Consider the following 27,739-nt stretch of genomic DNA (forward strand, 5'->3'; position numbering starts at 1 on the left):
TCTCTCTCTCTCTCTCTCTCTCTCTCTCTCTCTCTCTCTCTCTCTCTTTCTCTCTCTCTCTCTCTCTCTGTCTTGTTCTCTTCCATACAGAAGACCTGGTTTAAAACTTACTCAATTTTCTTTGGTCATTTTTATTACTGTATGACCAATCATTAAGAGGATTCCCTCTAATCGTTTAGTTTGGTGGCAGCCGGATAGAAATGAGAAAGAGCAAAAGATAGGGAAACGAACGCAGCAAGTGTTGTGTCTTTACTGGTTGGGCACCACTGTGACCAAACTCTACCGCATTGAGATTGGAATAGCGAACCTAGATTCCGTACTCGTGATTCCTACCTGCTCGACTATCTAAGCGAAATGTTCGTAGGTCGGCACTTTGGAATCATCGCAAAAACTGCCCTTAGAAAATAAGGAAACTTTTCCTGTAACTCGAAGCAGATGAAATCGTCCGTACATTTTGGAATCGAGAGAAACACTCTAAAAATGCGACCAACATCTTGGGCCAACTTTTTTAATACAGTAACTTTCAGGTAAAAAATATCGCTCGTCTCTCCTCTGCTGCGCTATAAACCTTGCTTGAATGTCAGAGCTCTGTGTTATCATATTCTCAAATTATCTTCCTTTTCTTAATTTAAACACGCTTTCTTCGCGCTTTTCCTCAGCATAGTCATTGATTGAGAGCAGCAAACGAAAAAGGCTCATTTCTAAGAAAAGTAGCTGGTTTCATGCTATATAGAAATGTGAACCTGATTATTTTCTCTCTCTTCATTCTGCTTTTCTATTTATCTTTTTTTTTCTATCTATACATCTCTCTAACTCTCTCTCTCTCTCTTTCTCTATACGTCCTTCTTTCCCTTTTCCCTTTAAACATTTCTTTCTTTACCTAGCATAAGATTACTTATTACACTGGATTTAAAGTATGTCGAATTGCGTTAGCGTATAATCAAAACTATATAAAATTGTTGTGTATATTTGTTTTTAATCTAAATGTTTTGCCAATTATCAATTATCAATATAGAATTTTACTTAGTGAAATAAAATAAAGCAAGAAACAAGATATATTTCAAAAGAAAAAAAAGACTTGTTTGTCTTAAACTGAATCTTTCAATATCTATCCTTCGATCGGCAAATGTATAATACTATACATCCTCCAGGTTGGGGCCGGCCGCAGCGCAACCATCTTTCTACTCTTTCTTCTTCTTCTGAAGCATTACTTTCGTTATACATTTAAAAGCAACATCTCCTGTGTGACATTTCAAAAAAAATCCTTAGTTTAAATTTTTGATTGCTAGATGTACTGATGATATGTTCTGGCATATTATGTCATGAAAATATTACAAAATATTACAAAATAATTATCCAAAATAAAAACAGCCTTTATTTATTCCATATTATTTAAACGTACAGGTACCGCGTAGTCAAGCAGTTGAGAAGTCCTACTATCGAGTTGGTAGAAATTAGTTAAACACTCAATGCACTTGAACATGTTTCAATAACGATTGGTGTGCAGTTGTAACTCAGGTGTATGCTCGGTCGGTAAAGATCGGACCACACCTCTTTCTGGTCACTACCATTCCGATCAACGGAATCCCTATCTTAAAGAAATCATCAAGGATATCAGAAGTCGTCTGCGTGTAGACTTTTCTACTAAGAATTCAGCTGCTATGGAGGCTCAAGGTTTAGTAAAAAGACCTGTGTGTTATTAAGGGTGCCAGGGAAGTAGTAATGTGCATTGGTGCCTGTCTACATTGGGTTGATATTTGCTCCTTATACATTAAAATCAAGTGGGAATTACTTGAATGACATCCAGGAAGTATATATAATCCCATAGCATGGACATGCTTAAATATGACAGGCGTAATGCCAACTTAAAGCATTATAGACTAAAACTATGGTTTCAAGGGGGTCAAATTTCCTTCTTACAAACATTACAAACGCCCAGCCATGATCTTAAGCAAAAGTGATAGCGCTGCGAATACTTCGGATGAGCCAGTATGTGAGGGCTATCTACTACGTGCAACTCTTCAAGGAATATTCGCGATGGTTGTACCCCAATTGCGGAGCATGAAATATTGAGGGGTGCAGGTAGGCCTGGCATTACGCAGACGAGAGGGTTTCATATCTGGTACACCAGTGTTGGAATACGTCCTCTCCCTTGGAGGATTGCCGTAGAAGCATGGCGCCGGCAAGGCAGACGCAGACGTTGAAACGAGTTATCTCCTGAATGATTGATCATAAAGAGAAAAGAAAAAAATTCACAATTCCACCGTAACCGCTAAGTGGAGAGCCCGACAATAGTTATGGCAAAAGTTGGGAAAAAAACAACTCAGCAAGTCGTAATTTTGATACGACGTGATTTGGCCTAGGGATTGGCGGGGACGGAATCTCGCATTCCCATCACTATGCTTTTCGGAATGTACAAAATAGTCTTAAACATTCTGTCTTATTTGCCTTATATGATAAATAAGCAAAAGACAAGGGTGTGAAAATAAATTCGAATTTAACTAGCAAAGCCACCTACCATTTCTAATAAGAAAACTCTGCTAACGACTTAACACAGCTCTCTTAAATAATTACAATTAAGCTATATTTGGATTTGAAAGCCTACTCCTTCCATATTAAAAAAAGAATAATATTTTTGTGGAAATTTCCTGAATCTATACGAAAATACCTTCCAAACAAACTAGTCCGGTCAAACCAGAAAACGTCACCTACATTCACCTATATCACGTGAATCTTTATAAAAGTACATGTCGAATAAGCAAAAATAGTTCAAACTTTTCTTTAGGCAACTATTTTTAACGATCATTTTAAATATGGTATGTTAGCGAAAAGGGATGTGAGTATAGTATAGTATAATACTAGTACTAATATAGCCCAATATATTCTAGTACAAAATACACTATACTGCAGTACAAAATATTTTATACTGTAGTACAATATATTCTAGTACAAAATGCACTATACTGTAGTACAAAAATTTTCAGTACAAAACGCACTATACTGTAGTACAAAAATTTTCAGTACAAAATGCACTATACTGTACTACACTACAGTATACTACACTACAGTATAGTAAATTCTAGTACAAAATGCACTATACTGAAGTACAAAAATTTTCAGTACAAAAAGCACTATACCGCAGTACAAAAATTTTCAGTACAAAATGCACAATACTGTACAACACTGTAGTATAGTAAATTCTAGTACAAAATGCACTATACTGTAGTACAAAAATTTTCAGTACAAAATGCACTTTACTGTAGTACAAGAATTTTCAGTACAAGATGCACTATACTGTTGTACAAAAATTCTCGGTACAAAATTCGCTATACTGTAGTACAAAAATTTTCAGTACAATGCAAATGCACAATATTGTAGTGCGCTGTAGTATAGTAAATAGTGTGGAACAAAAATTTTCAATACAAAATGCACTATACTGTTGTACAAAAATTTTCAGTACTAAATTCACTATACTGGAGTACACTTTAGTATAGTAAATTCTAGTACAAAATGCACTATACTGTAGTACAAAAATTTTCAGTACAAAATGCACTGTACAGTAGTACAAAAATTTTCAATACAAAATGCACTATGCTGTAGTACAAAAATTCTCGGTACAAAGTTCGCCATACTGTAACACAAAAATTTTCAGTACAATGCAAATGCACAATACTGTAGTGCGCTGTAGTATAGTAAATTCTAGTACAAAATGCACTATACTGTAGAACAAAAATTTTCAATACAAAATGCACAGTACTGTACTACACTATGGTATAGTAAATTCTAGTACAAAATGCGCTATACTGTAGTACAAAAATTTTCAGTACAAAATGCACTATACTGTAGTACAAAAATTTTCAGTACAAGATGCACTATACTGTAGTACAAAAATTCCCGGTACAAAATTTGCTATACTGTAGTACAAAAAATTTTAGTACAATGCAAATGCACAATACTGTAGTACGCTGTGGTATAGTAAATTCACATTTCATAGTACAAAATGCACTATACTGCAGTACAAAAACTTTCAGTACGAAATGCACTATACTGTAGTACAAAAATTTTCAGTACTAAATTCACTATACTGTAGTAAACTGTAGTATAGTAAATTCTAGTACAAAATGCACTATATTGGAGTACAAATATTTTCAGTACAAAATGCACTATACTGTAGTACAAAAATTTTCCGTACTGAATTCACTATACTATAGTACAGTGTAGTATGGCAAATTCTAGTACAAATTACACTACCCTGTAGTGCAAAGATTTTCAGTACAAAATGCACAATACTGTAGTACAAAAATTTTCAGTACAATATACACTATACTGTAGTACAAAAATTTTCAGTACAAAATGCACTATACTGTAGTACAAAAATTTTCAGTACTATAGTGTAGTACAGTATAGTGTATTTTGTACTAGAATTTACTATATTTACTGACTATACTATAGTCACATTTTTCACTAACATACCTTATTTCGAAAGATCGTTAAAAATTGTTTCCGAAAGAAAAGTTGGAATTACTTTTGCTTATTCGACATGTACTTTTATAAAGATTCACGTGATATAGGTAAATGTAGGTGACATTTTCTGGTTTGACCGCACTATTTCTCTATCTCAAATTTGGGTGTCCTTGCATAGGCATTTTTCGCTCATATACTAAGTTTCAAAAAATTGCTAAAAATAGTTCCCATAAGCAGAATTTGAATTTGTGTGTTTTGTTTGGAAGGTATTTTTGTATAGATTCACGAAATGTCCACAAAAATATTTTCCTTTTTTTAATATGGACGAAGTAGGCTTTCAAATCCGATTATACCTTCATGGTAATTATTCACTGGAGCTCTCTTAAGGCGTTAGCATAGTTTTTTAACAGATATGGTAAGTGTCTTTGCTAGTTAAATTCGAATTAATCTACACACCCCTGCAAAAGATCTGAAAAAATTGAAAAAAAAGTTAATTTTAATCATTTGTAACTTTGTGTGGGCATGGCCGATTTTTTCCACTTGCGCACGCAAAAGGTAAAGTGCTTCATAAAGTAAATGTGGAATATTTCAGCTTTTTAATTTTTAAAATATCTTAGTAACCCACAAATTTTTGTTAGGAAAAGTGGAGTTTCGTTCAGTTTATGTTCCACTTAGAGCTTCCGCTTTGACCGATTTCGCCCATTTTTGCTGCCACCCTCGTGCAAAATTTTGCAATGTGTCTATAAAAATTTGAAACCGTTATCTTCATTGTTTCAACCAAAAGAGTGCAACGAAAACCGCAGTGACAGACGGACATGGTTTAAGCTTTTCAAAATATCATGCTAATCAAGAATATATACCCTTTTTAGAGTCTCTGAAGTTTCCTTTTTTGGTGTTACATACATTATAGAAAAAAGACAAAATGGTGGTAAGTATAAAACTAAAATGGCATAAAATTCATGCTTTAAATACAAAGCTTGGTTTTCGTAAGGCAATGTCATCTTTTATTATTGATTTTGAAACAATCTGATGTTTAAACCCACAGGGACTCTCCATATTATTCTTCATCATTAATTTTACCCGATAGCCAGTAATCAAAAAAAAAAAAAGAAAGTCACATTAATTACTAGTTCGCCTTACTTCTCTCAAAAACCGAAAATAAATTTTTGCAACATTTTCCCAATGGAAAATGAAAAATTCCCTACTTTTTTACGAAATAACCGAAAATATTCTCAATTTCTTTTACCAAACGCAAGCAAAGCAAGCATCCCATGTGGCAAGGCATTCTTAAGTTCGAAATCGACGAAAATTGGATCAGTTCTGTCGTGATCGTTGGTGTGTGTAAGAAACGGATATAAAAAATTAAATAAAATAAAAAACATATGCGTATCGTATACAAAGGTAATGAAAAATTTTTCAAAATATTTTTAAAAAAGCGATGCCATCAAATCATATATCAAAACTGGGTCAACGGGAAATTGAATGGAGTAATCAAAATAATTTCAATGGCATGAATTACAATGAAATGAATTAAAATTAGATATATGTGAAGCTGTGTGTGTGTTGAAAAAAAAAGGAATTTTTTTTTCAAAATAAAAATAACTTACAAGTTCGGTACATATATGTATAAATAAATGTTTACGTAGTATAAGCCCCCAAAAATAATGAAAATTGAAGTGAAAGTTTCTGTTAAGTAAGAAAAAAAGGAAAGAAGGGGAAGATAATTTCATAAATAATAATAAAAATATGATATTTTTATTAAAATATTATATCACATCTGAAGAAAACATTTTTTAAAGTTTACTTCGCTTCACCCACATCGGAGGTCTTTCTCTCGCGCTCTCTCTCTCTCTCTATCTCTCTCTCTCTCTCTCTCTCTCTCTGTCTTTCTCTCTTTGTTTATTTCTGCAACTTTCTTCCCTCAACCTTTCCCTTTCACGAGTTATTTTCCTTATTCCCTCACTCTTCTCTCACTCTATCACTCTGCCTCGTTCTTTCAACCTGCATATCTGCTGATTGCTGTGTACAAATTGCTCTCCTTATAGCTTTGTAATTGCAAATGCACTTCAGCTGATGTGTTTTATTGAAATTATTTGTTGTCATTATTGTTATTGTTTAGCTATTCGTTCGATAGCACTTGTATGAATTTGTAACGTGCTGGCGTCGGTGTTTCTTCCACATTGTTGTCTTTTAATATATATATATATATATATATATATATTCTAAGTACGGTAAACAGCATGTTTAGCGCGTACATCGAATAGACGGCTAAATTTAGAATATTTCGTTTGCCTGGTTAATGATACGGTTTAATACTTATTAAAAATTTCAAATAATACAAATATTTAATAAATTTGGAAAATAAAGTATCATTAAGAAAAAGTTTGTGATAGGATTTTATAGCCGGTATGTTCAAAAAATTCTTGCTTGCATCTGGCAAAAATTGAATCACCAAAAAAAAAAAAAAACAAAAAAAAATAATGTGCGACAATTTCCTTTACCTGCAATAAAAATTATGTTGAAAAATTGACTCATCGGAAGAAACGAGAATTTTCTTACTGAAAAATTCAAATAAAAAAAATTAAATTAAGGTTACAATAAAAAACAGTGAAGGGACTCTCGCAAATATCTATTTGCAAGCTTGTGTGAAAAAGGAAAAATCGTGAAGTTTTCTCCTTTTTTCTTTTTGATGTAGACATCTCTATAAAACGTTTAAAGCCATTTTAACAATGCCCAGGCTCAACCATTCCATTTTAGTTTTTTGATAATTCGAGTTCTTATCCATTTTCTGTTATCTGCATTCAATTATCTAGAATTTATTGTTCGATTTCCATTCGAATTTTTGTCGTTTTCGTTTTATCCCGTATATGTTAATCCTCGAATAATTTGTAATAATTAATTTTGTAGGTTTAGTCGAACTTATCTGTGATAGATTATCCCTTTTTCTATTCGTTATCTTTAAAGCTATTTCTTATTTAATATTAAAAGTTCGTTATGCGATCTATTCCGTAATTACTTTTCATTATTGTTTTTATGCATTATTGGCTTTCTTTTTTCAATAATCTATTATCTATTACATGTCAGTATATATATCAGATTATTATTATTATTATCCATTATCTGCTATCTAAATTATATCATTTATTATATTGCATATTAACTATTACCCTTTATCTTTTATCTATCATCTATTATATCACATATTATCTATTATCCATTATCTACTATCTATTATATATCGCGTTATATATTATCTATTATACTTTGTGTTACCTATTATCTAGACTATTCATTATCATTACAATTATCTATTATCTTTTATTAAATATTACAACTTTTTCATTACATGAGTATCGTATCATCCGTATCTGTTATCCTTTATCAAACATTCAAGGCTTATGAATGTATGAATAAAAGCGTTCAATAAAACTGAGAAGACGTCTTTTTTATTCACTATTCCCAGTCAAAAGTTTACTATTTATTCTAGAATATCCATTAAGACTTATTTATACAATATTCAACATTCATTGTCAGATGTCTGTTAGAGGTTCATCCTTCCTTTCTCAGTCATCTCAAAGTATTAATGGGACTTATCCGTGGTATTTTAAGGGCATATTTTTCATGTGCGTATTTATGAGAAAGCAGGACCAAAACGCCACCTAATATACTGCATAGGACTGGATCCAAAAGTAGACGTAGATGGTCAAAATTTTCTAGAGTTCATTTTTGTATGAAATTACGATGACATCTTAGGTCAATTTTCATCACTACATATTAAAACTTAGACTTCTTTAATCTATAAAGGATCAAGTTTCGTGAAAATCTTTATTAAGTTAGGCTCTAAAAGATAGGCGAATCTAAATTTCGTACAGTTGATTTTTGTATGCTAATTAAATTTTGAAAATTGGAATTTTTTTCCATATAATGACTTTTCAGAATAGGGCTGTTATACGGGGAGTGGTCGAAATACTGAACCGATCTGAACCATTTCCAATAGCGTTTGCCTAGGGTCAAAATACGGCACTAAATTTCATGAAAATATCTCAAAAATTGCGATCTGCAGCTTAAACACAAATCTACATGGACAGACGGACAGACAGGCTTAGATCAGTTTAGTTATAAAAGGCCTAAGCCGGTAAGCAGTCACTACTTCTAAATCATTAGTACCGACTGACGAGAAGTAATTCATTCATATTACAGCACTGCACCTAGATGACTGTCTTGTTTCATTTCATTTTCGTTTTAATTCAACCCTTTGCAGACATTTGAAACCGTTTCTAAGAGCAGGCAAGGATTTTGAAAAACCTGCTCACCGCCACACGATCACCACTCACTTATGTTCGAAGTCAAAAATATTTGTAAAATAATATATGGATAAAAATAATAAATGCTGACGAGAGCTGCTACAACGATCGTATCGTTACTTAAAATTACTGTGTCTGTGAAACACTAATATTACAAGCAAAGCTTAGAGGCTGCCATTACATGCAACAAGTGTTCGTGTTTATATCGTCCTTAAATCTCTTGGAAATTTTATAATTCTTTTGTAACAATAAATCGAAAATTTCGAGTGGATATCAAAATGGCCGAAAAGCGAATTAGTTAACTGCAATAAATACAAGTTTAGATGACACTGCCTATAAACAAAGATACCACGAGCAACGAAACTAATCAACACTTCATAAGAAGAAAAAATTTAAAGCCATTAGTTAAAATTAATTTTATTGCGGTCGCATCATGAAACCTGGCGACCCCATTCCCAATGGTATATCGCCTAGCCCCAGCGGGGATCACGAAGCCGATTATCAATACCCCAACAATAATGATCCAAACGTTAGATATGGTACGTCTTGATATACCACACATCTTCCTACAAACAGATTATTCATAAATCTACCCGTTTTCACCTGTTTTCCATAGGTGGTGAGACACCCAACATTCCTGAGACAGTTAATGGGACCGTAGCAGGTGGAGGTGCTGGTGCTGGTGCTGCGGCAGCTGGTGGTGGCGGAAATCATCAAAAGACAACCTCGCAAAAGCATAAACCACGCGGCAATAAACAACCGGACAGACCAGAACGCGCTTTATTTTGTCTGGGTCTTAAAAATCCACTGCGTGCTGTTTGTTTAAAAATCGTAGACTCAAAGTAAATCTCCCGAAAAAAGAGCTTTTCATACTTACATTACCGATATTGGTCTGACTTGAAAAGTAATGGATCTTTCTCTTAGAATACCTGTAACCTTCACGAAATCAGTAATTTATTAGGACTCCTGACTATCTGCTGTACATGAGGTCTCTGAAAAACCGGGCTTTAGTTCTCATAAAATTTAATATAAAAAGCTTTCCAAACAGTTCTAGTTTTGCAGAAAACTGCCAGTCTTATCTTCTTTTACATGTATTTTAAGTTACCGATTTATCTCTCCGTCCGTCCATTCATTTAATTCAGAAGTTTGCAATCCCAAGAATGCAACTAAAAAAAAGAAATTTAATACACAATTATGACTTCGTTGTACAGACAGGATGTACGTTAAAATGGACTTCAGTCGCGTATGTGTAGAGATAAAAAAGCTAAGAGCATCTTGATCTTTAAAAATGAAAGGTAAAGCACTATCTATCGCAATATAAATCAAAAGGCGTCGCCAAGGTTAACACGAATGTTCATAAGAGCTTAATATAAAAATAGTCCCCATTAGTCACTGATTACACAGTTTTGTTTTGGGAGTTAACCCTTAGCCTGTCCTTACCTAGTCCTAACCGAATCTTCGATTAGAGATACTCCTTTTGCCCGGTTTTACACGGAAGATCAATTCGGCAATTTGTGTGAAATTTCAATATGAGAAGATCTTAACCAATAAAAAAATATCTAATCTTTTCTTTTTTCTGTTATTTTTTTAGAATATTTGAGTATTTTATATTGTTAACTATATTTGCGAACTGCGTGGCTTTGGCAGTTTATACACCTTTTCCCGCTGGAGACTCCAACGATACTAATCAGTTTTTGGTAAATTCTCGATAAAGTTTATGCGTGTGTACGCAATACACACTAGGATTTAAGAAGCTTGTCTGTTCGTCTGCCCGTCTATCCGTCCGGTTTTGTTGTGTATAACTACTTGCGGTCCATCTTTATGGGTGCGTATGCAACACATAGAAGGACTTAAGAAGCTTGTCTGTCCGTCTGTGCGTCTTGTTTTCTTGTCTTTAACATCCTGCGGTCCAAGGTTGTACGAGCACAAACAACACCCAGAAGAACTTGAGAAAGACCTATCTTTTATTGTAGCGTTCGATTCAAAGTTACTTTCAGCAGTCTTATCTGTTTGTACGTCCATCTCTCTATTATGTCCCAAGGACAAACACTTCCGGTCGGACCACTGTTTCGACCATTTCCCATATAAAGCCTTACTTTGAAAAGCCATTATCTGAATATCTATATTAAGCGAAGTAATGTAGGGTATTTAGTGGTGGGCCGAGGCCCACTCCTGTGTTTTTTACTTGTCTTTTTACAGCTTGAATTTATTTTTCATTTACAGGAAAACATTGAATCAATTTTTATGGTGATTTTCACATCGGAATGTGCTATGAAAATAATTGCTTATGGCTTTTGCATGCACAATGGCTCGTATTTACGTAACACTTGGAATTTTCTGGATTTTTTCATAGTGGTTATTGGGTAAAATCAAATTTGTGAAGGACAAGCCTTAGCAGATGTTGTAATAAATGATTTTTTTATTCTTTTTATTACAAAAGCATACTGAGCTCCTCTCTGTCGACGTTAATGCAGGGCGTCGATGTTAAAGCCTTACGAGCATTTCGTGTAATGCGGCCATTGCGTTTGGTGTCGGGAGTGCCAAGTAAATTGACATTACCTTATGTATATATATATATATATATGTACATATTATATATTTTTCAATGTTTTCCAGGCTTACAGGTGGTGCTGAATTCTATTTTGCGAGCCATGATACCACTTTTTCACATCGCTCTCTTGGTGCTGTTTGTAATTATTATTTATGCAATTATAGGCTTGGAGTTGTTTAGCGGTAAACTAACCAAAACCTGCCGAAATATAGAAACTGGTAGGGAAACTTATACCCACTACTTCTTGTTTTATAGTTCTGCAAATCCATGTTTTTTTTTCTTTCAGGCGATTATTTAGCTGACGTAGACGAGGTTCATCCATGCGGAATAGGTTTTCAATGCCCTGAAGGTTTCGCCTGCTATGATGGCTGGATTGGTCCGCACTGGGGTATCACGAATTTTAACAATTTCGGTCTTTCCATGCTTACCGTATTTCAATGCATCACATTGGAAGGATGGACAGATGTCCTTTACGATATACAAGATGCCATGGGATCTTCTTGGCAATGGATTTATTTTGTTTCTATGGTTATATTGGGTGCTTTTTTCGTTATGAATCTTATTCTTGGTGTACTGTCCGGTGAATTTTCTAAAGAACGTAATAAAGCGAAAAATCGTGGCGATTTTCAGAAATTACGTGAAAAACAACAAATCGAGGACGATCTTAAAGGTTATTTGGATTGGATAACGCAAGCCGAAGATATTGAGCCCGATACCGAAGGTCAATTAATTGCGGATACTAAGGGTACGACAGCCAACGAAATGGACTCCACCGAGCAATTGGGTGATCCAACCGAATTGCAAGTAACTGAATCATGGTTTGCTAAAAAAAAGAAAAGTTTCGATCGCGTTAATCGTCGCGTACGTAGGGCTTGTCGAAAAACTGTCAAATCTCAAGCCTTCTATTGGTTAATTATCATATTGGTATTCTTAAACACCGGCGTCTTGGCGACAGAACATCATGGCCAGCCAGTTTGGCTGGATGAATTTCAAGGTTTTTAAAAGCTTCTTTCTTCAAGTCCAAACTAAAACTTTTAATATATCTTTGCTTTTATTTCAGAATACACAAATATTTTCTTTATTGCCTTATTTACCTGTGAGATGATCTTGAAAATGTATAGCTTGGGCTTTCAAGGTTATTTTGTATCGCTGTTCAATCGATTCGATTGCTTTGTAGTTATCGGTAGTATTACGGAAATGGTTTTAACCGGCAGCGAAATAATGCCACCACTCGGTGTATCCGTGTTACGTTGTGTACGCTTGCTAAGAGTCTTCAAAGTGACAAAGTAAGTGAAGCGAATTCAAGAATGAAAAAATTAATTAATTTGAAGTTGAAATTGATCCAAACTTGACAAAGCAATCGCCTGCAACACCCAAACGTCTATGCAACAAAAGGTGGGAACACTGTTGCTTTCCGTGCTTATCACCTATTATTCGTATATTACAACAAATAATCGATAAAACTTTCCAATTTCATTTTAAAAGACCAAAGAGGTCTGCCATGTTCACCTAATATTCTAGATTATGGAAATCTAGCATTTTCGTGATTTCTTTAGGGTTTCTTAGGATAACGGTTATGGATATAAAAGATTCGGTCGCAGGCGAATATAATTTTCTCACTTGTTTGTCCTAATTGTTTCCTTGTTTTTCAAATTCAAACTTGCCCCAAAATGTCTTTAGGCTATGAACCTTCTTTAACTGAAGATACCTCACGAGAACGACTCCTGAAAAGGAATGCTTAATAATGTCCTTCAAATATTGTTATTCCAGTACTTTTCCTTCTATCAAAAAAGATGTACAGTAGACTTCTTTTTTATATGTCACTCGTCCGCAAATGTATACCTATTCAATGTGTGCAGATATGTGCCACAACCAGAACGATTTGGGATATGCCCCCGTTTATTTTACCTTTCTGAATCTATCTAAGTCTGTCCGTCCGTCCATCTCTCTGTCTTGTTTTCCTGTGTTCAACCTACCGGTCGCATTTTCGCAATTTTCGAGATATATTGATAAAATCCAACATGTTTTCGCCCAAAGACGAATGCAATTGAAAATGGTTCGGATCGGATCACTTTTTCGGCCACTTTTAACATAAGGTCTAATTTTGAAAAGTCGTTATATGAATAATTGCATTAAATGAAGTAATGTAGGGTATTTATTATTGGTAGATCCTGCCTACTGCTACAGTGTTTTTCCTTATCCCTTAGCCTCTTCATTAACTAAACAATATTTTATTTTTTGAAGATACTGGCGCTCATTGTCAAATCTGGTTGCTTCTCTACTAAATTCCATACAATCGATTGCTTCATTGCTGTTGCTATTGTTTCTATTCATTGTGATTTTCGCTCTATTGGGTATGCAATTATTTGGCGGTAAATTCACTACTATTAATAAGACCGAAGACAAGCCACGCTCGAATTTCGAAACGTTCCTCAATAGCTTATTAACGGTATTCCAGGTAAATATTAAAAGGTTCGATACCTTTCTCGCTATATATAGAAGATTTTTTTTAAATTTATTTTTACTAGATATTAACCGGTGAGGATTGGAATGCTGTCATGTATGATGGTATACGAGCACATGGTGGCGTATTTTCTTTCGGCATTTTGTTTTGCGTTTACTTTATTATACTTTTCATATGCGGTAATTATATATTATTGAATGTGTTCTTGGCCATTGCTGTCGATAATTTAGCCGATGCGGATTCATTGACAACTGTGGAGAAAGAAGAAGGCGAACCCGTCGATGAAGCAGAAATGAATAAATCTCATAGTCCCACACCGACATTAGAGGAAGATGACGAAATGGCTGATGATACACGCATTGATATGAGCGATCAGGAAATGAATGAGAATAAATTGTAAAAAGAAAAAAGATTTCTTCCATATTACAATTTAATATGATCTTATGATTATCGAAATGCATTTTATATTCTTACAGAGATGATGGGACTTTTTGTGAAGACGAAATGTTAGAGGGTGATCCCGAGTTATATGAGGAAGAACAAGATGGTAAGTGCCATTAGGAAATTATAAAACAAACAGTTTTCGTTTTAGTTTCACTTTCCTTATAGCAATAAGTTCGACTTAAGCCGAGACATTTAATAAAAACTCGATATTTAAATCAAATGCCACAAAGTTCAAGTGATTAATGCATATATATATTATAAAATATTTGGATTATATATTTTCTATACATATTCTCTAGAATATATTGAAAAATATATTTTTCGAGTAACTTTTCACATTCTACCTCCGCTCTTGTACATTGACGTAAGAACAATAGCGATCAGGCAAGGTGAACCCCACGCCAAATCGCCTAAGATAATTCTTCAATTATCTCCCTCATAATATAAGAAAAGTTATACTTATTATTAGACCATAGGCCGACGTGGTGCAAATTTAGCAAATTACATGGAAGAAGGTCAAAAACTTAGACTGACATGGTCGAAAATGTAGCAAAATTAGTTTCACTATCAGGGAATTTAATTACTCTTCACCCAATTTCGACATAAAGTACGAAAGTTTGGCGCTTACTGCCATAAACAGACTTGCCTTGCATGAATACTCTTAAGTGGAGTGGGCGCTGAAAAATAGACCTGCCTCGTTCAAAATTGATGCATGGAATTTTTATGAAAAATTGCTAAGTTCATAAAGAGATATTAAATATTGCATATATTCAACATGGGAACTCTTATTTGAGGGAGGAAAGAAAATAAAAGTAGACTTACGTAATCAAAATATTGCACAGTTAGATGCCTCTTACGGCTTCACTATGTTCACTATGAAATAATTAGAATTGAGTCTTTTTACCATTTAAAGGCTTACCTTTCGCAGAAATGCTTAAATAGAGGATGCAAAGAGAGGAAGGAGAGAAAGAGAGAGAGAGAGAGAGAGAGAGAGAGAGAGAGAGAGAAAAGAAGAGTGAGAGAAGAGTTTAATTGTTTAACATACTAGTCAAATGTAGTTGATTTATCGTTCGGTTTGTACAGTTCTCTTAAAAAAGGTACCTACTTGATAAAAGCAAGACTTGACTGCCCGCTCACAACCGAATTTAATTATATTCTACACCAGTTGCGTTTGTGTAACAACCAGAAGGGCTTAAGATAAACACTTCTTTTATTATACCGATCGATTTAGAAACGTTTTCTGCAATGATTTATGTAAGTCTATCCGTCTGCCTTTCTGATATCGCTTTACATATTTTTGTATTCAGCCCGCCGGTCACAAGTTTAGACATATTTTGAAAAAAATTGGTTATACTGACGTGTTTGGCTTAGAGGCATGCCCCTTACATAATGCGGCCGCATTCCTCATATAATGACTTATATTGAAAAAACTGTTATTTTTGAAAGAAAATTTCCGAATACTCATATATCGGCATGTTGATGTTAAAAATTTGGATTGCATGGTTCAATTTATTGCACACACGCCCACTCAACCCAGTTCCTAACAAAAGCAGGCTTTTAAGTGGAAAAAGGGTCTATTTATTAATGTAGTTCGAACTACTTCACGATAGTAGCTTAACATGAAAATCAATTAGGCCACGTAGGTCCGTTTTTCGTATAAGGATTTTCATAAAAATAAGGTTTTATACAATTGCTAACAACAAAGTGCAATGGATAAATAATATGCAAATTTGATCATGAAGATAATTGGAAAATTGGTGTAGAGTACTTACTGGTCGGCTTTGCCCGCCTATAATATTTGTACTTATTTTTAAATTTCTTACATCATTTTTAGATAATTTAGTTAATGTCTCGGCTAATTATTTAATAATTATTAATAATAGTTATTATTATGAAGTCCATCTCTATTTTATACGTATATCATAACAAAATTCAAATTTAATTCTTTCTTTCATGTTTCCCTCCCATAAAATTTTTTCAAACACTCATAAACCCGTCCCCCGTTACCTAAAACACTATGCAAATATATATTAAAAAAAAAATATATATATATATATATATATATATACTCACAATAAATCAGCAAGTATATACGATGATTCACCCCGAGTTACAGCACGTCCCCGTCGTCTCTCCGAAATGAGCTTTAAGAAGGTCACCAAGCCCATACCAAAAGGAAGTTCATTTTTTATATTTAGTCATACTAACAGGTAAACAACATACACTAAAACAGCGCATATGATAATTAAATCTAAAATCGAAACGCTTTCTAACAACATGAACGAATATTAATGTTTGGCTGGAGGTCCTTAGTTTAGATATTTATTATATTTATTAATAATTCTTAAATGTCTTTTTTTTCATTTTTTTTTTTTGTTTAATAATTTTAAGTAAGATAAACTTTTTTTGAATTTGAAATAAAACAAAGAAAAATTTTTGTATTTATTTTTCCAATTTAACGCGTAAACTGTGTGTGCCTAACAACTGTAGAATATGAAGGCGAAGGTATGGTTGGAGCCCGTCCCAGACGTATGTCTGATGTTAATACGGCGACTAAAATTCAGCCCATACCAGCTGGCTCATCTTTTTTCATTTTCTCTCAGACCAACAGGTTTCTGTTTACAATATTTTTATATATTATACACCTATATATGTCATGACCTCCGAGATAAGGACTCTGTGACGGTTAATATATAGCCTTAAACCTTATCCCAAGCGCGTGTTCATACTAAAGCTTGCTTGTTTCTTTTTTGTGTGTTTTCTATAATAATATCAAATAATAATCAATTATGTCAGATCAGTAAGTAAATTTTTTCCCCGATCATTTCCAAAGTCTGTTTAGTGAAGTAGTTTAACTCTGAAGCGCTTTTTTCATTGACAGCTGCTTGTTGGATGTAAAAAAATTGCTAACTAAATGTTTGTTATTTATTTTGAATAGATTTCGCGTGTTCTGTCATCGCTTGTGCAACCACAGCAGCTTCGGAAATTTCATCTTATGCTGCATTATGTTTTCATCGGCTATGTTAGCAGCTGAAGATCCTTTAAGAGCGGATTCAAGTAGAAATCAGGTAAGTCGCGGCATGTTCTATTCTGTACAAGATGCATTTTCGAAGGCAACAGTTGCCTTTTTTACAGCTACAAATATCACTTTTAAAAATAGAATCATAACACTCGACAGTAGCTCTACCTGCTTTCAAGACCTCTCCAAGCTATTAGCTTCAATATTACATTGGATATGATATCTTAACACCAAGTATAAAAAGTAAGTTCTACGGCGATCATAGATAGAACCAATACACACTACAACCAAACATAACTAGATTCTGTTGAAGAGCTTGTGCTTAACTCCATAAGCTCTCACCTTTCATTGTTATTATAATACTGTATCGTACTAAAGTAGATTAAGACCATTAATAATTGCAGGGTGTTAGGATTTTTTCGTTCTCTATGTAAAGGATAAAAATTTACCTTAGAGCCCTATGTAACTATGTAAAGAATGTATATATTTTCTCTCTCGAGCGAGATATGTTCACGAGTCATTCTATCCATCAAGTTACACTGTCTGAAAGAGACAAACATATTGATAGTAGCAGGTGTGAAGAACTTGCCATATCTATTCCTTATTGAGGTTGACAGATTAAGTCATTGCTTGCTACGGCGGAATGCTGGAATCTTTATTAATATCGAAAATTTTCTATTATTATATCCTACACGACTTCTGGTACAAGGGCATATTAAGCTTGTGCGCATGTATGCAATACCCAGAAATACGCTCACCTTATATTATACTGATCCAAGCTTGTCCCTCCGTCCGCCTGCCCATCTTGTTTCGTTGCGTTCTTCATGAAATTTGTTAGTTCGACATATCTTGGCCCAAGGACGAACATTATTAAGAATGGTTCGGTGGTGGTTGGTGGTTGCTCGAGAACTTCCAATGCAAAGCCTTATTTTGAAAGCTTGTTACATGAATAACTGCATTAAGCGAAGAGATGCAGAGTATTTAATGATGGGCCACATGTCCAACACATGTTTCATTATAGTGCTTCTGCTTATTATTAATTTAAAAGCGGTATTAATTTTTTTAGTCACAAAAGTAAATTCTACGTCTAAAGGTTAAAACACTAACATCATCTAAGGTTATCGGCTTTATTGGAAACTGTAGCGCACGACCCACGACCCACGACCATTTAGTTCTTAGTCGAGATTCTCTGCGTTCTCGACCACTCAGGCGAATACTAAATACGGTTAAATGAGACCTTTGTTAAAGGAAAAAGAAGGAAGTAAATGACATATCTTTGGTTTTCTGAAGGCAAATGCAAAAAGTAACATTGAATCGATCTAAGATTGTTTATCCACCTATCCGTCCGTCTGTCTGTCAGTCATATTTTCGTATGTTTAGCCTACAGCCAGAAAAATTTTTAAGATATATTGATAGAATTCGGTGTACCCCGTCAACTTGTGGCCCAACGACGAACGTTAGTGAAAATTATTTGGATCGGACCGCTATTTCGAACACTTTACCAGTAATACCTTATTCTGAAAAATCGTTATATAAATAAATCTACGGTGATTTACTTGCTTTATACGATCTTGACTTTTACTAAAGCAAATATCGATCCGATAACAGAACCAAGTTAATGGGAGATCATTTAAAACTTCAATAAAACACGCAAAGCTAATTAAGCGGAGGATTCCATTCAGGATCCAAAGTTTTTCATTCAGTGTATTATCACCAAAATTAATTTGTTTTTATTGTCATATGTCTGTCTCTTTATTTCTAGGTTTTAAATAAATTTGATTATTTTTTCACATCCGTTTTCACCATTGAATTGCTGCTTAAGTTGATATCCTACGGTTTTGTCCTGCATGACGGAGCCTTTTGTCGTTCGGCATTCAATTTATTGGATTTACTGGTCGTTTGCGTCAGTCTAATATCAATGGGATTCAAGTATTATAATAATTACGCATCGTATGTGAACATATTTATACATAATTATAAAATATTTCTTTTAGAGAGAGTGCGATTTCAGTTGTGAAGATCTTACGTGTTTTAAGAGTCTTAAGGCCATTACGTGCCATCAATCGTGCTAAAGGTTTAAAGGTATGTTTAATGTTTTACCAAACGCTACGCTTGTTTTCACCTTCAATGCTTGACTCGCTATGATGTTCTATATGCATATATTTATATATAATTTTCAGTGGATTTAACGGTGTTCTGCAAGACTAACAAAAAACAAAGAGAGAAACAACAAAAACAAAAAAAATTATGCTTGAAATCAAAATTTGAAAAAAAGCTTAACTAAAAACCTCTTCCGCTATCAAAACTATATAAAAAAAAAATTAAAAATCATTTTAAAGACACACATTATAATAAATTGCTCTAATAATTTATATTATTATTATTTATACGTATATATGTATACATATTATAGCATGTAGTTCAATGTGTAATTGTTGCTGTAAAAACTATTGGAAATATTGTGCTAGTGACATGCCTTCTGCAGTTCATGTTTGCCGTTATAGGAGTCCAATTATTTAAGGTATGATTTGAAAAGAGGTTAATAATTATATGTATTTCTAATAAGAATACACTCAAAACAAAAAAATTTAATACAAATTATATAGCTAAAATGGTCGGACAAAAATTCGACTATTGAGTAAATCTTACATCACTTCGTCCAATACAATAAATAGTTCAACTATCTTCGTCCTATCAAAAATTATATCATTTATTTGTAGTTCAATTAAATTTATTTTCAATTCAAATTCATTCTTGGACCGAAAGATGTCAAAATCTGTCAAGAAGTCTGTAAAATTGTCCGCAAAGATGGACGGATGGACAGAATTGTTTAAATCGATTCAGAAAATGATTCTGAATTGATGGATATTTAATAGTCAAAGAAGACCTTATTTTCACATAGCCATGCAGACAGAAGTGCTTCGAATTTTAATTAGTAGCTCAATTACATCTAGACAGACAAACAGGCAGACATGCTTAAACTAACTCATAAACGATTTAAGCTGAATTGCATATAGACAGACAGACGGACACAAATGTTTAAATGGGTTCTGAAAATGATTTTGAATCAATTATTGTAGTAAAAATAGAACTCATTTGGACTTTGCTTGACAGAGAGACAGACATTTCGATATTAATTCAGAAATGATTTGAATACTGATTAGTATAATAAAAGATAAGGTTCCAGGTTCCTTATTATCTGATAAATATGATAAACTTATCACATGATAAAGTCATGTAGGATATAAAAAGTATATTTAAATATATATATATAATGTTATATGTAATAAAACATAAACCTAAGTCTTGGCAAGACAAAAGAGTTCATTTCTTATCGAACGATACTTGATTCTCATGTACGTTGTTCACATAAGCAAAGCAATCCTTGAAAAGTTTCATTAACTTTAAATATTTTATAAGATTTCATTTGCCAATGTGTTTAATTATGCTTTGAAAATTTTAGATTTTACTTTTATACCCATTACCAAGAAAGATAGCATGCTTCCATTTATTTCAAAAAATGAACATACATTGTAATCAAATAAATACATATGGATATGTATATGGATATGTTTGACCATCCATCTATCTTGTATTAATATTTTCACTCCTATAGGACTGCCACATAGCTGAGTAGATAAGAATCAAGTCCGGTGCCCACGGGTTGAAATCTTAGTGCCGTTTGCTTGCAGCACACTCGATAGAGACATAACTCCTACCGATTCGACTTCCATCCAGCAGATTGCGACCATTGCCTCCCTAACTCAAGTCCTCTTCTTTTTCCACTTCTTGTTGACTATCACCGTATTACATAAACAGGGAACAACACCAATCCCGTAATCGGTCTACAAGACTCACAATATATCAAAATAACTTCTTTTTTTTGCTGTCGGAGTAACTTTTAATTGCTATGTAGTGATATATCCGGTAAGACCAAGATCCAAGAACACATTCCAATTAAGAGAAAGAAGAAAAGGTGATGGGTAGTGAAAAGTTTTTCTACTTCTAGTGTATCGTTCTTACCTTTAACTTATACAACCATTCTTTATTTATATGTTTATTTATTTTAGTTTATCTAATTTTATTTAATTCAATATTGTTTTTATTTACCATTAATATATAATTTCCTTCGATATCCTGCTTCTTGCCTCTGTATATATATATTCTTTTTTTTTTTTTTTTTTTTGACAAAAATTCTTTATACTTTTATACAGATATAATCGCGAAAAAGGACAAGAAAAGTTGCCTCACACCTCTTAGATTGTTAGTTATAAAGTTATCTGCTTACACGTAATGACTACATCAGTCTGCTTTTAATGAAAACCTTTAAAATCAAATTTTAATCATATAAAGGCACAGAAAGAGAGAAAGAGATGTGGCTGTTGTAATTAACGCTTAAACCCGTATGTGTACAATTTAAAAAAATATTGACCTTTTATCCACAAAACGAAATTTATTATAATCGATTTTTCGCATTAACTCAAACTAACCTCGGTTATTAGGCTTATAATTGTGAAAATTTCCTAACATATATATATGCATGCACACATGCATACATACATACATGTATGGAATGTCAGCTTTAATTAATCAAAATCGATCAATATTAACATATACATATATATAACAACAACAATGAAAAACTTTTATTGAATGAAATGAAAATAAAAAAAAAAATAACCAACCGGTCGTATAAGTGATTTATCATATAAACGTGCAATCTTATTTATTTACATTGTGCCCATGTTTTGTGTAAGTGTGTATGTGTGTATGCTTTCGTACGTAATTGATGTCATTCCTTTTCTATTTTTGTTTATATCTCTAAAATTCTTGTTTTACCTTAAGATAAACATTTGTTTAATTCATAAAATCTCTTGTTCTTCTTTTTCCCTCTCTTTTCATAAACGAAAAAAAAAACAAAACAAACATATGAATAAAAACATACAAAAACGCTTTGTTTTCACTTTCTATTGGAAAAAATAATATAAAAAAAAAAAACAAAATCAAAACAAAATTTTTACTCTTAACTTACTCACACTTTGGGATTGCGTATCTGGCACTCTTTCTCTCTCCCTTTGTGTGCGTGTGTGTGTCTGGTTTCTTACTCTCAAACATGTTTTATGCCTGTCTGCAACCATCACATCTCAACCTCTCTTCTTATTTATTAAACAAAAAAAAACAAAAAACAAAAAATAATAATAATAAATATTAAAACAAAAAAAAAACAATTAATTAAATTAGTATGTTGTTAAATGCGTTATAGTAGCAATCAAAACCATTGGCAACATAATGCTTGTTACTCATCTATTGCAATTTATTTTTGCGGTGATTGGAGTGAAACTTTTCAAGGTAATTTAATTCATTTCTCATTTTTACAAATATTTTTTAAAAAGATTTACAAGTTTTTAAGGGAGACTTTTAAAAAAATATATATTGTGATATATTTTTTATATCGTAAGATAATATTATATCATGATATAATTTCATTAAAATGAAACCATGACATACTGTATATCATGAAATAAATTTTCTTTTGAAGCTCTTTAAGTTTAAATATCATGACATATTATTGATGAAAAACGAAACCATGACATATTATATATCATGAAATAACTTTTCTTTTGATGTTCTTTTAAGTTTAACATAAAAAAATAAATAAAAAGAAAAAAAAAGAAGCTCTTTTTACTTGCTAAACTGAAATAATTCAATATAATCTTAAAAATATATTATTTATTTTAATTTATTTATTTCCTTTTTTTTTTTTTTGTATATTCCTTTGGACTTGCTTGTTTTTCTTTTCAAAGGGTAAATTTTTTCAATGCTCGGATGGCTCCAAAATGTATGAAGAAGATTGCCAGTAAGTAGTTTTTAATTGCTCATCAAAATGCCATCTATTTTAATTTTTGCTCTTCTCTTTCGAAAAGCGGTACATATTTGGTCTATGAAAACGGTGATGTGAATAAACCTCGCCTGGAGCAACGCGAGTGGAAGAATAATCGCTTTCATTTCGATAACGTAGCGAAAGCTATGTTAAGTTTATTTACCGTAACTACTTTTGAGGGTTGGCCCGATCTACTATACGTTTCCATTGACTCGAATAAAGAAAATGGTGGCCCCATACACAATTTTCGCCCGATAGTAGCCGCTTATTATATTATTTACATTATTATTATTGCGTTTTTTATGGTTAACATATTCGTTGGTTTCGTGATTGTTACATTCCAAAATGAGGGTGAACAAGAATATAAGGATATAGAATTGGATAAAAATCAACGAAATTGCATAGAGTTTGCATTAAAAGCTAAACCGGTACGACGTTATATACCGAAAAATGGCACACAATACAAGGTGTGGTGGTTTGTCACATCTCCCTCGTTTGAATACTTGATATTTGTATTGATTATGATTAACACGGTAACATTGGCCATGAAATTCCACAAACAACCGGAATTCTACACGGAATTATTGGATGCTCTGAATATGATATTTACGGCGGTATTTGCTTTGGAATTTGTCTTTAAATTAGCAGCATTTCGCTTTAAGGTAAGTCAAGCAAAAAACAGATGGGCAACTGTATCGGGCAAATTGTATTGCCCAACTGTACTGGGCAATTGTGCTAGGAAACTCCACTGAGCAACTGTCCTGGGCAACTATACTGGGTAACTATGCTGTACAACTATACCGGACGACTATACTAGGCAACTACAACCAGCAACTATGCTTGACAGCTGCACTGAGCGCCTATACGGGAGAATTATCCTAAGCTGCTACACTGAGCAACTGTACTTGGCAACTATATTGGACAACTATACTGGGCAACTATACTTAGGCAACTATATTGGGCGACTGCACTGGGCAATTACACTGGGAAACTATACTGGACAATCACACTGGACAACCATACTGAGCAACTATGCTGGATATCTATACTGGGTGACTGTACTGAGCAACTATACTGACTAACTATACTATACATGGCAACTATATTCGACAACTATACTGGGCAAGTACGCTGGACAATTATACTTGATAATTATGCTAGGCAACTATATTGGGCAATCACACTGCGCAGCTATACTGAGCAACTATGCTGGACATCTGTACTGAGCGACTATACTGGGCAACTATGCCGGACAGCTACACTGAGCAACTATGCTGAGTTGCTGTCCTGAGCAACATTGTTGACAAAAAGTTAAAAATATTGAAAAAATATAACGGACATCAGCATTGAGCAACATTGTCGACAAGACAATAACAAAAATTAAACTAAAGTATTGATCAACGATTACTTCTTTTCTTTACTAGATAACAGAACTTTATAGACGCATCGAAATAACTTTTGTTCTTTTATTACAGAATTATTTTGGTGATGCTTGGAATACTTTTGATTTTATAATCGTTCTGGGTAGTTTTATAGATATTGTTTACAGTGAAATTAAGGTAATACACACACAAATCCACTAGAACACAAGTAACTTACTCTTATTACATGTTCTCTTTTAAATAGAATAAAGAAGACGCTCTAACAGCCGCTTGTGATGTGGTTCAAGGATGCAAAAGTAAAGCTAAGGTATTTATTACGTTTTACTTTATTGCTTCATTAACAACAACTTCTTACCATGCTTGACAGGGTGGATCTACACTTATTTCAATAAATTTCTTCCGTTTGTTTCGCGTAATGCGTTTAGTAAAGTTGCTATCGAAAGGTGAAGGTATCCGCACTTTACTATGGACTTTTATAAAATCATTTCAAAGTCTGCCTTACGTTGCTCTACTTATCGTAATGCTATTTTTCATTTATGCAGTAATCGGTATGCAGGTGAGATGTCGATAATCCTTCGGTTTGAGAAATCATTGAAATTCATCAAGTGCTTTCTAGATTTTTGGAAAAATCGTTTTGGATGATGACACTACCATCCATCGCAACAATAATTTTCAATCATTTCCTCAAGCCCTATTGGTATTATTCCGTTCGGCTACCGGCGAATCTTGGCAAAATATTATGATTGATTGCTCGCCAAGAGAAGAAGTGAAATGCGATCCACTTTCGGACGCAAAGGGTGACTGTGGTTCGGCTATTGCCTTCCCTTACTTTATATCATTCTATGTTGTCTGCAGTTTTTTGGTAGGCTGGAGGTAAAGAGAAATCTTAAAATTTATTAAAAATGTCTTTTTTATTTTCAGATTCTTAACTTGTTTGTGGCCGTTATTATGGATAATTTTGATTATTTAACACGCGATTTTTCTATATTGGGTCCACATCATTTGGATGAATTTATACGTCTTTGGTCCGAATATGACCCGGATGCTAAAGGTCGCATTAAACATCTAGATATAGTTACGTTGTTGAGAAAAATATCTCCACCTTTGGGATTCGGTAAATTGTGTCCACATCGTACGGCCTGCAAGCGTCTGGTGTCTATGAATATGCCTTTAAATTTGGATGGGACAGTTTTATTCAATGCCACACTTTTCGCCGTGGTACGTACTTCGTTATCAATTAAAACCGAAGGTAACATTGATGACGCCAACACCGAGCTGAGAGCGATAATCAAACAAATTTGGAAACGTACTAATCCTAAGCTATTAGATCAATGTGTACCGCCACCCGGCAACGAAGACGAGGTTACTGTCGGCAAATTTTATGCCACCTACTTAATCCAAGACTATTTTAGACGATTTAAAAAACGCAAGGAAATGGAAGGCCGGGAAGGTCAAATTGATAGCGATGATACTGTTACATTGCAAGCAGGTCTACGAACATTGCACGAAGTATCGCCAGCCTTGAAGAGAGCAATCTCGGGTAACTTGGACGAATTAGCTGAGGAACCGGAACCTATGCATAGGGTAAATTTGTTGCCAAAAAAAAAAAAAAAAAACACATGGCAAATGTTTTTCATTCTCTAAACAATTATTTAGCGGCATCATACACTTTTTGGCAATGTTTGGTCTTCATTACGTCGACACGGTGGTTCAAAACCGGGTAAAATCAACCGCAATTTAGCTCTTGGTAGCGCCTCTGAAGGCGTACGATCCGATATTTCAAATATGGGCTCCGATTATATATACGACTCGATACATTGTAGCGTAGCGGATGGCATTGATAATCTGACTAGAAATCTTATGCAAACGCGGCCTGGTGGTGGCAATGAATTGCGAACCTTTAACGAAACAATGAGTATGCGCCCTCTTATGATGAAGAGTCTCGGCAATAATGCACCAACTTACGAAAGTGTGCTTAGCGAGTAAGCAAAAAAAAAATAATATATATATATATATATAATGCAAATAAATTTGATTAAAACGCATTAATTTGAATTTGACAGCAACTCGCAACGCAGTAATCTATTGCATCCTTACAATAATGGTAAGACAATCTTAATAACAATTTGATTCGATTAATCCCTACATTCCCGCAATTCCAACATCTTTGTATTTTAACCCTACCATATATATATATATATATATATGCATATACATATCACAGTGAATGGTACCCTACGCAATCAAGATCGTTTATTGCACCCCAGTTCCCCTAATTCATATTTGGCAGTCCCAGCACGCGTGCCTACTTCATATGAAGTCAATGGCTTGGCCGAGAGTCTGGTCGGGGGGGTAAGCTTGAAGCTCAGCTTGAATTTTCTTAATCGCAATTATCAATTAAATTTCTCTTCTATTTAGGTCCTCGTCGCTGAAGGTCTAGGTAAATACTGTGATTCAGAATTTGTCGGCTCCGCAACGCGAGAAATGCAAGAAGCTCTTGATATGACACCGGAAGAAATGAATTTGGCCGCTCATCAATTATTAAACAGCGGCAACGTTTTGAGCGATATGATGCCCACATCACCTGCCACATATGCACCAATTCATTTACGTACAATTACAGGATCTACCGCCACTACTACTCGCCCAAATCCAGCAACATTATCTCCGCCCTCCAAAACGACATTTGCAAACAATCGCAATTTCAATTCATAACGAAGAAAGATAGAACTGTTTTTTTTCATACCTGAAAATCAAATCAAATTCAGAATCAATATTAAATATTATGTAAGCAATTAAGATTGGAAAATGAATTAAAATAAATATAAAATCTAAATATAAAACAAACTCTAGATGATTGTGTTAATCTTCTGAAGAAATATTATACCCGTCTTAAGTCATATGCTTTGTTATCTATCAAGGCCTTATAAAAACTTATTAAGTATGAAAATGTATCCTTTCCGTTGGAATTGTTTGCTTCACAAAACTTACTTAAAGTATTTAATTTATCGTAAATTTTAGGTATAGCCAACGCAGTTTGTGCAAAAAATTATAGCCATGAAAAGAATGAAAATTCGCATACGTCCGTATGTCCGTCTTTCTCTGAAAAACAATTGAGGAAACAATTTTCAACTTAGGCTTAGGAATTTCGCCACACCCGTTATACTCTCCGGACCTGTCCGCTTTCGATTACCACTTATTCAGATCGACGCATTCATCTTTAGCAGGTC

The 27,739-nt window shown here is 33.7% G+C and overlaps 1 protein-coding gene across 4 annotated transcripts; it reads left to right on the forward strand.

The window, feature by feature from the left end:
• The first annotated feature begins 5,777 nt into the window (after positions 1-5,777).
• LOC119638475 (muscle calcium channel subunit alpha-1) lies at positions 5,778-27,282 on the forward strand. Of its 4 annotated transcripts, none has more exons than XM_038035280.1 (28): positions 5,778-5,865; positions 8,726-9,307; positions 9,385-9,610; positions 10,360-10,465; positions 10,992-11,131; positions 11,209-11,312; positions 11,385-11,537; positions 11,606-12,313; positions 12,380-12,605; positions 13,564-13,777; positions 13,848-14,179; positions 14,260-14,330; positions 16,311-16,437; positions 17,166-17,295; positions 19,009-19,175; positions 19,241-19,328; positions 19,660-19,767; positions 23,051-23,103; positions 23,171-23,789; positions 24,603-24,686; positions 24,754-24,816; positions 24,877-25,065; positions 25,126-25,371; positions 25,431-26,093; positions 26,166-26,491; positions 26,573-26,613; positions 26,734-26,861; positions 26,928-27,282. In XM_038035280.1, exons 2-28 carry the CDS (start codon positions 9,202-9,204, stop codon positions 27,222-27,224), a joined length of 5,715 nt encoding a protein of 1,904 aa, XP_037891208.1. In that variant the 5' UTR covers positions 5,778-5,865; positions 8,726-9,201; the 3' UTR covers positions 27,225-27,282. The 4 variants fall into 4 exon arrangements, with proteins under 4 accessions (XP_037891208.1, XP_037891210.1, XP_037891211.1 ...); XM_038035282.1 differs by lacking the exon at positions 16,311-16,437 and adding an exon at positions 16,718-16,838 and having other exon boundaries at positions 26,928-27,281; XM_038035281.1 differs by lacking the exon at positions 5,778-5,865 and adding an exon at positions 6,785-6,870.
• The last annotated feature ends 457 nt before the right edge of the window (positions 27,283-27,739 follow it).

Source organism: Glossina fuscipes, unplaced genomic scaffold (genome assembly GCF_014805625.2).
Source record: "Glossina fuscipes isolate IAEA_lab_2018 unplaced genomic scaffold, Yale_Gfus_2 90, whole genome shotgun sequence".
Lineage (NCBI taxonomy): Eukaryota > Metazoa > Arthropoda > Insecta > Diptera > Glossinidae > Glossina > Glossina fuscipes.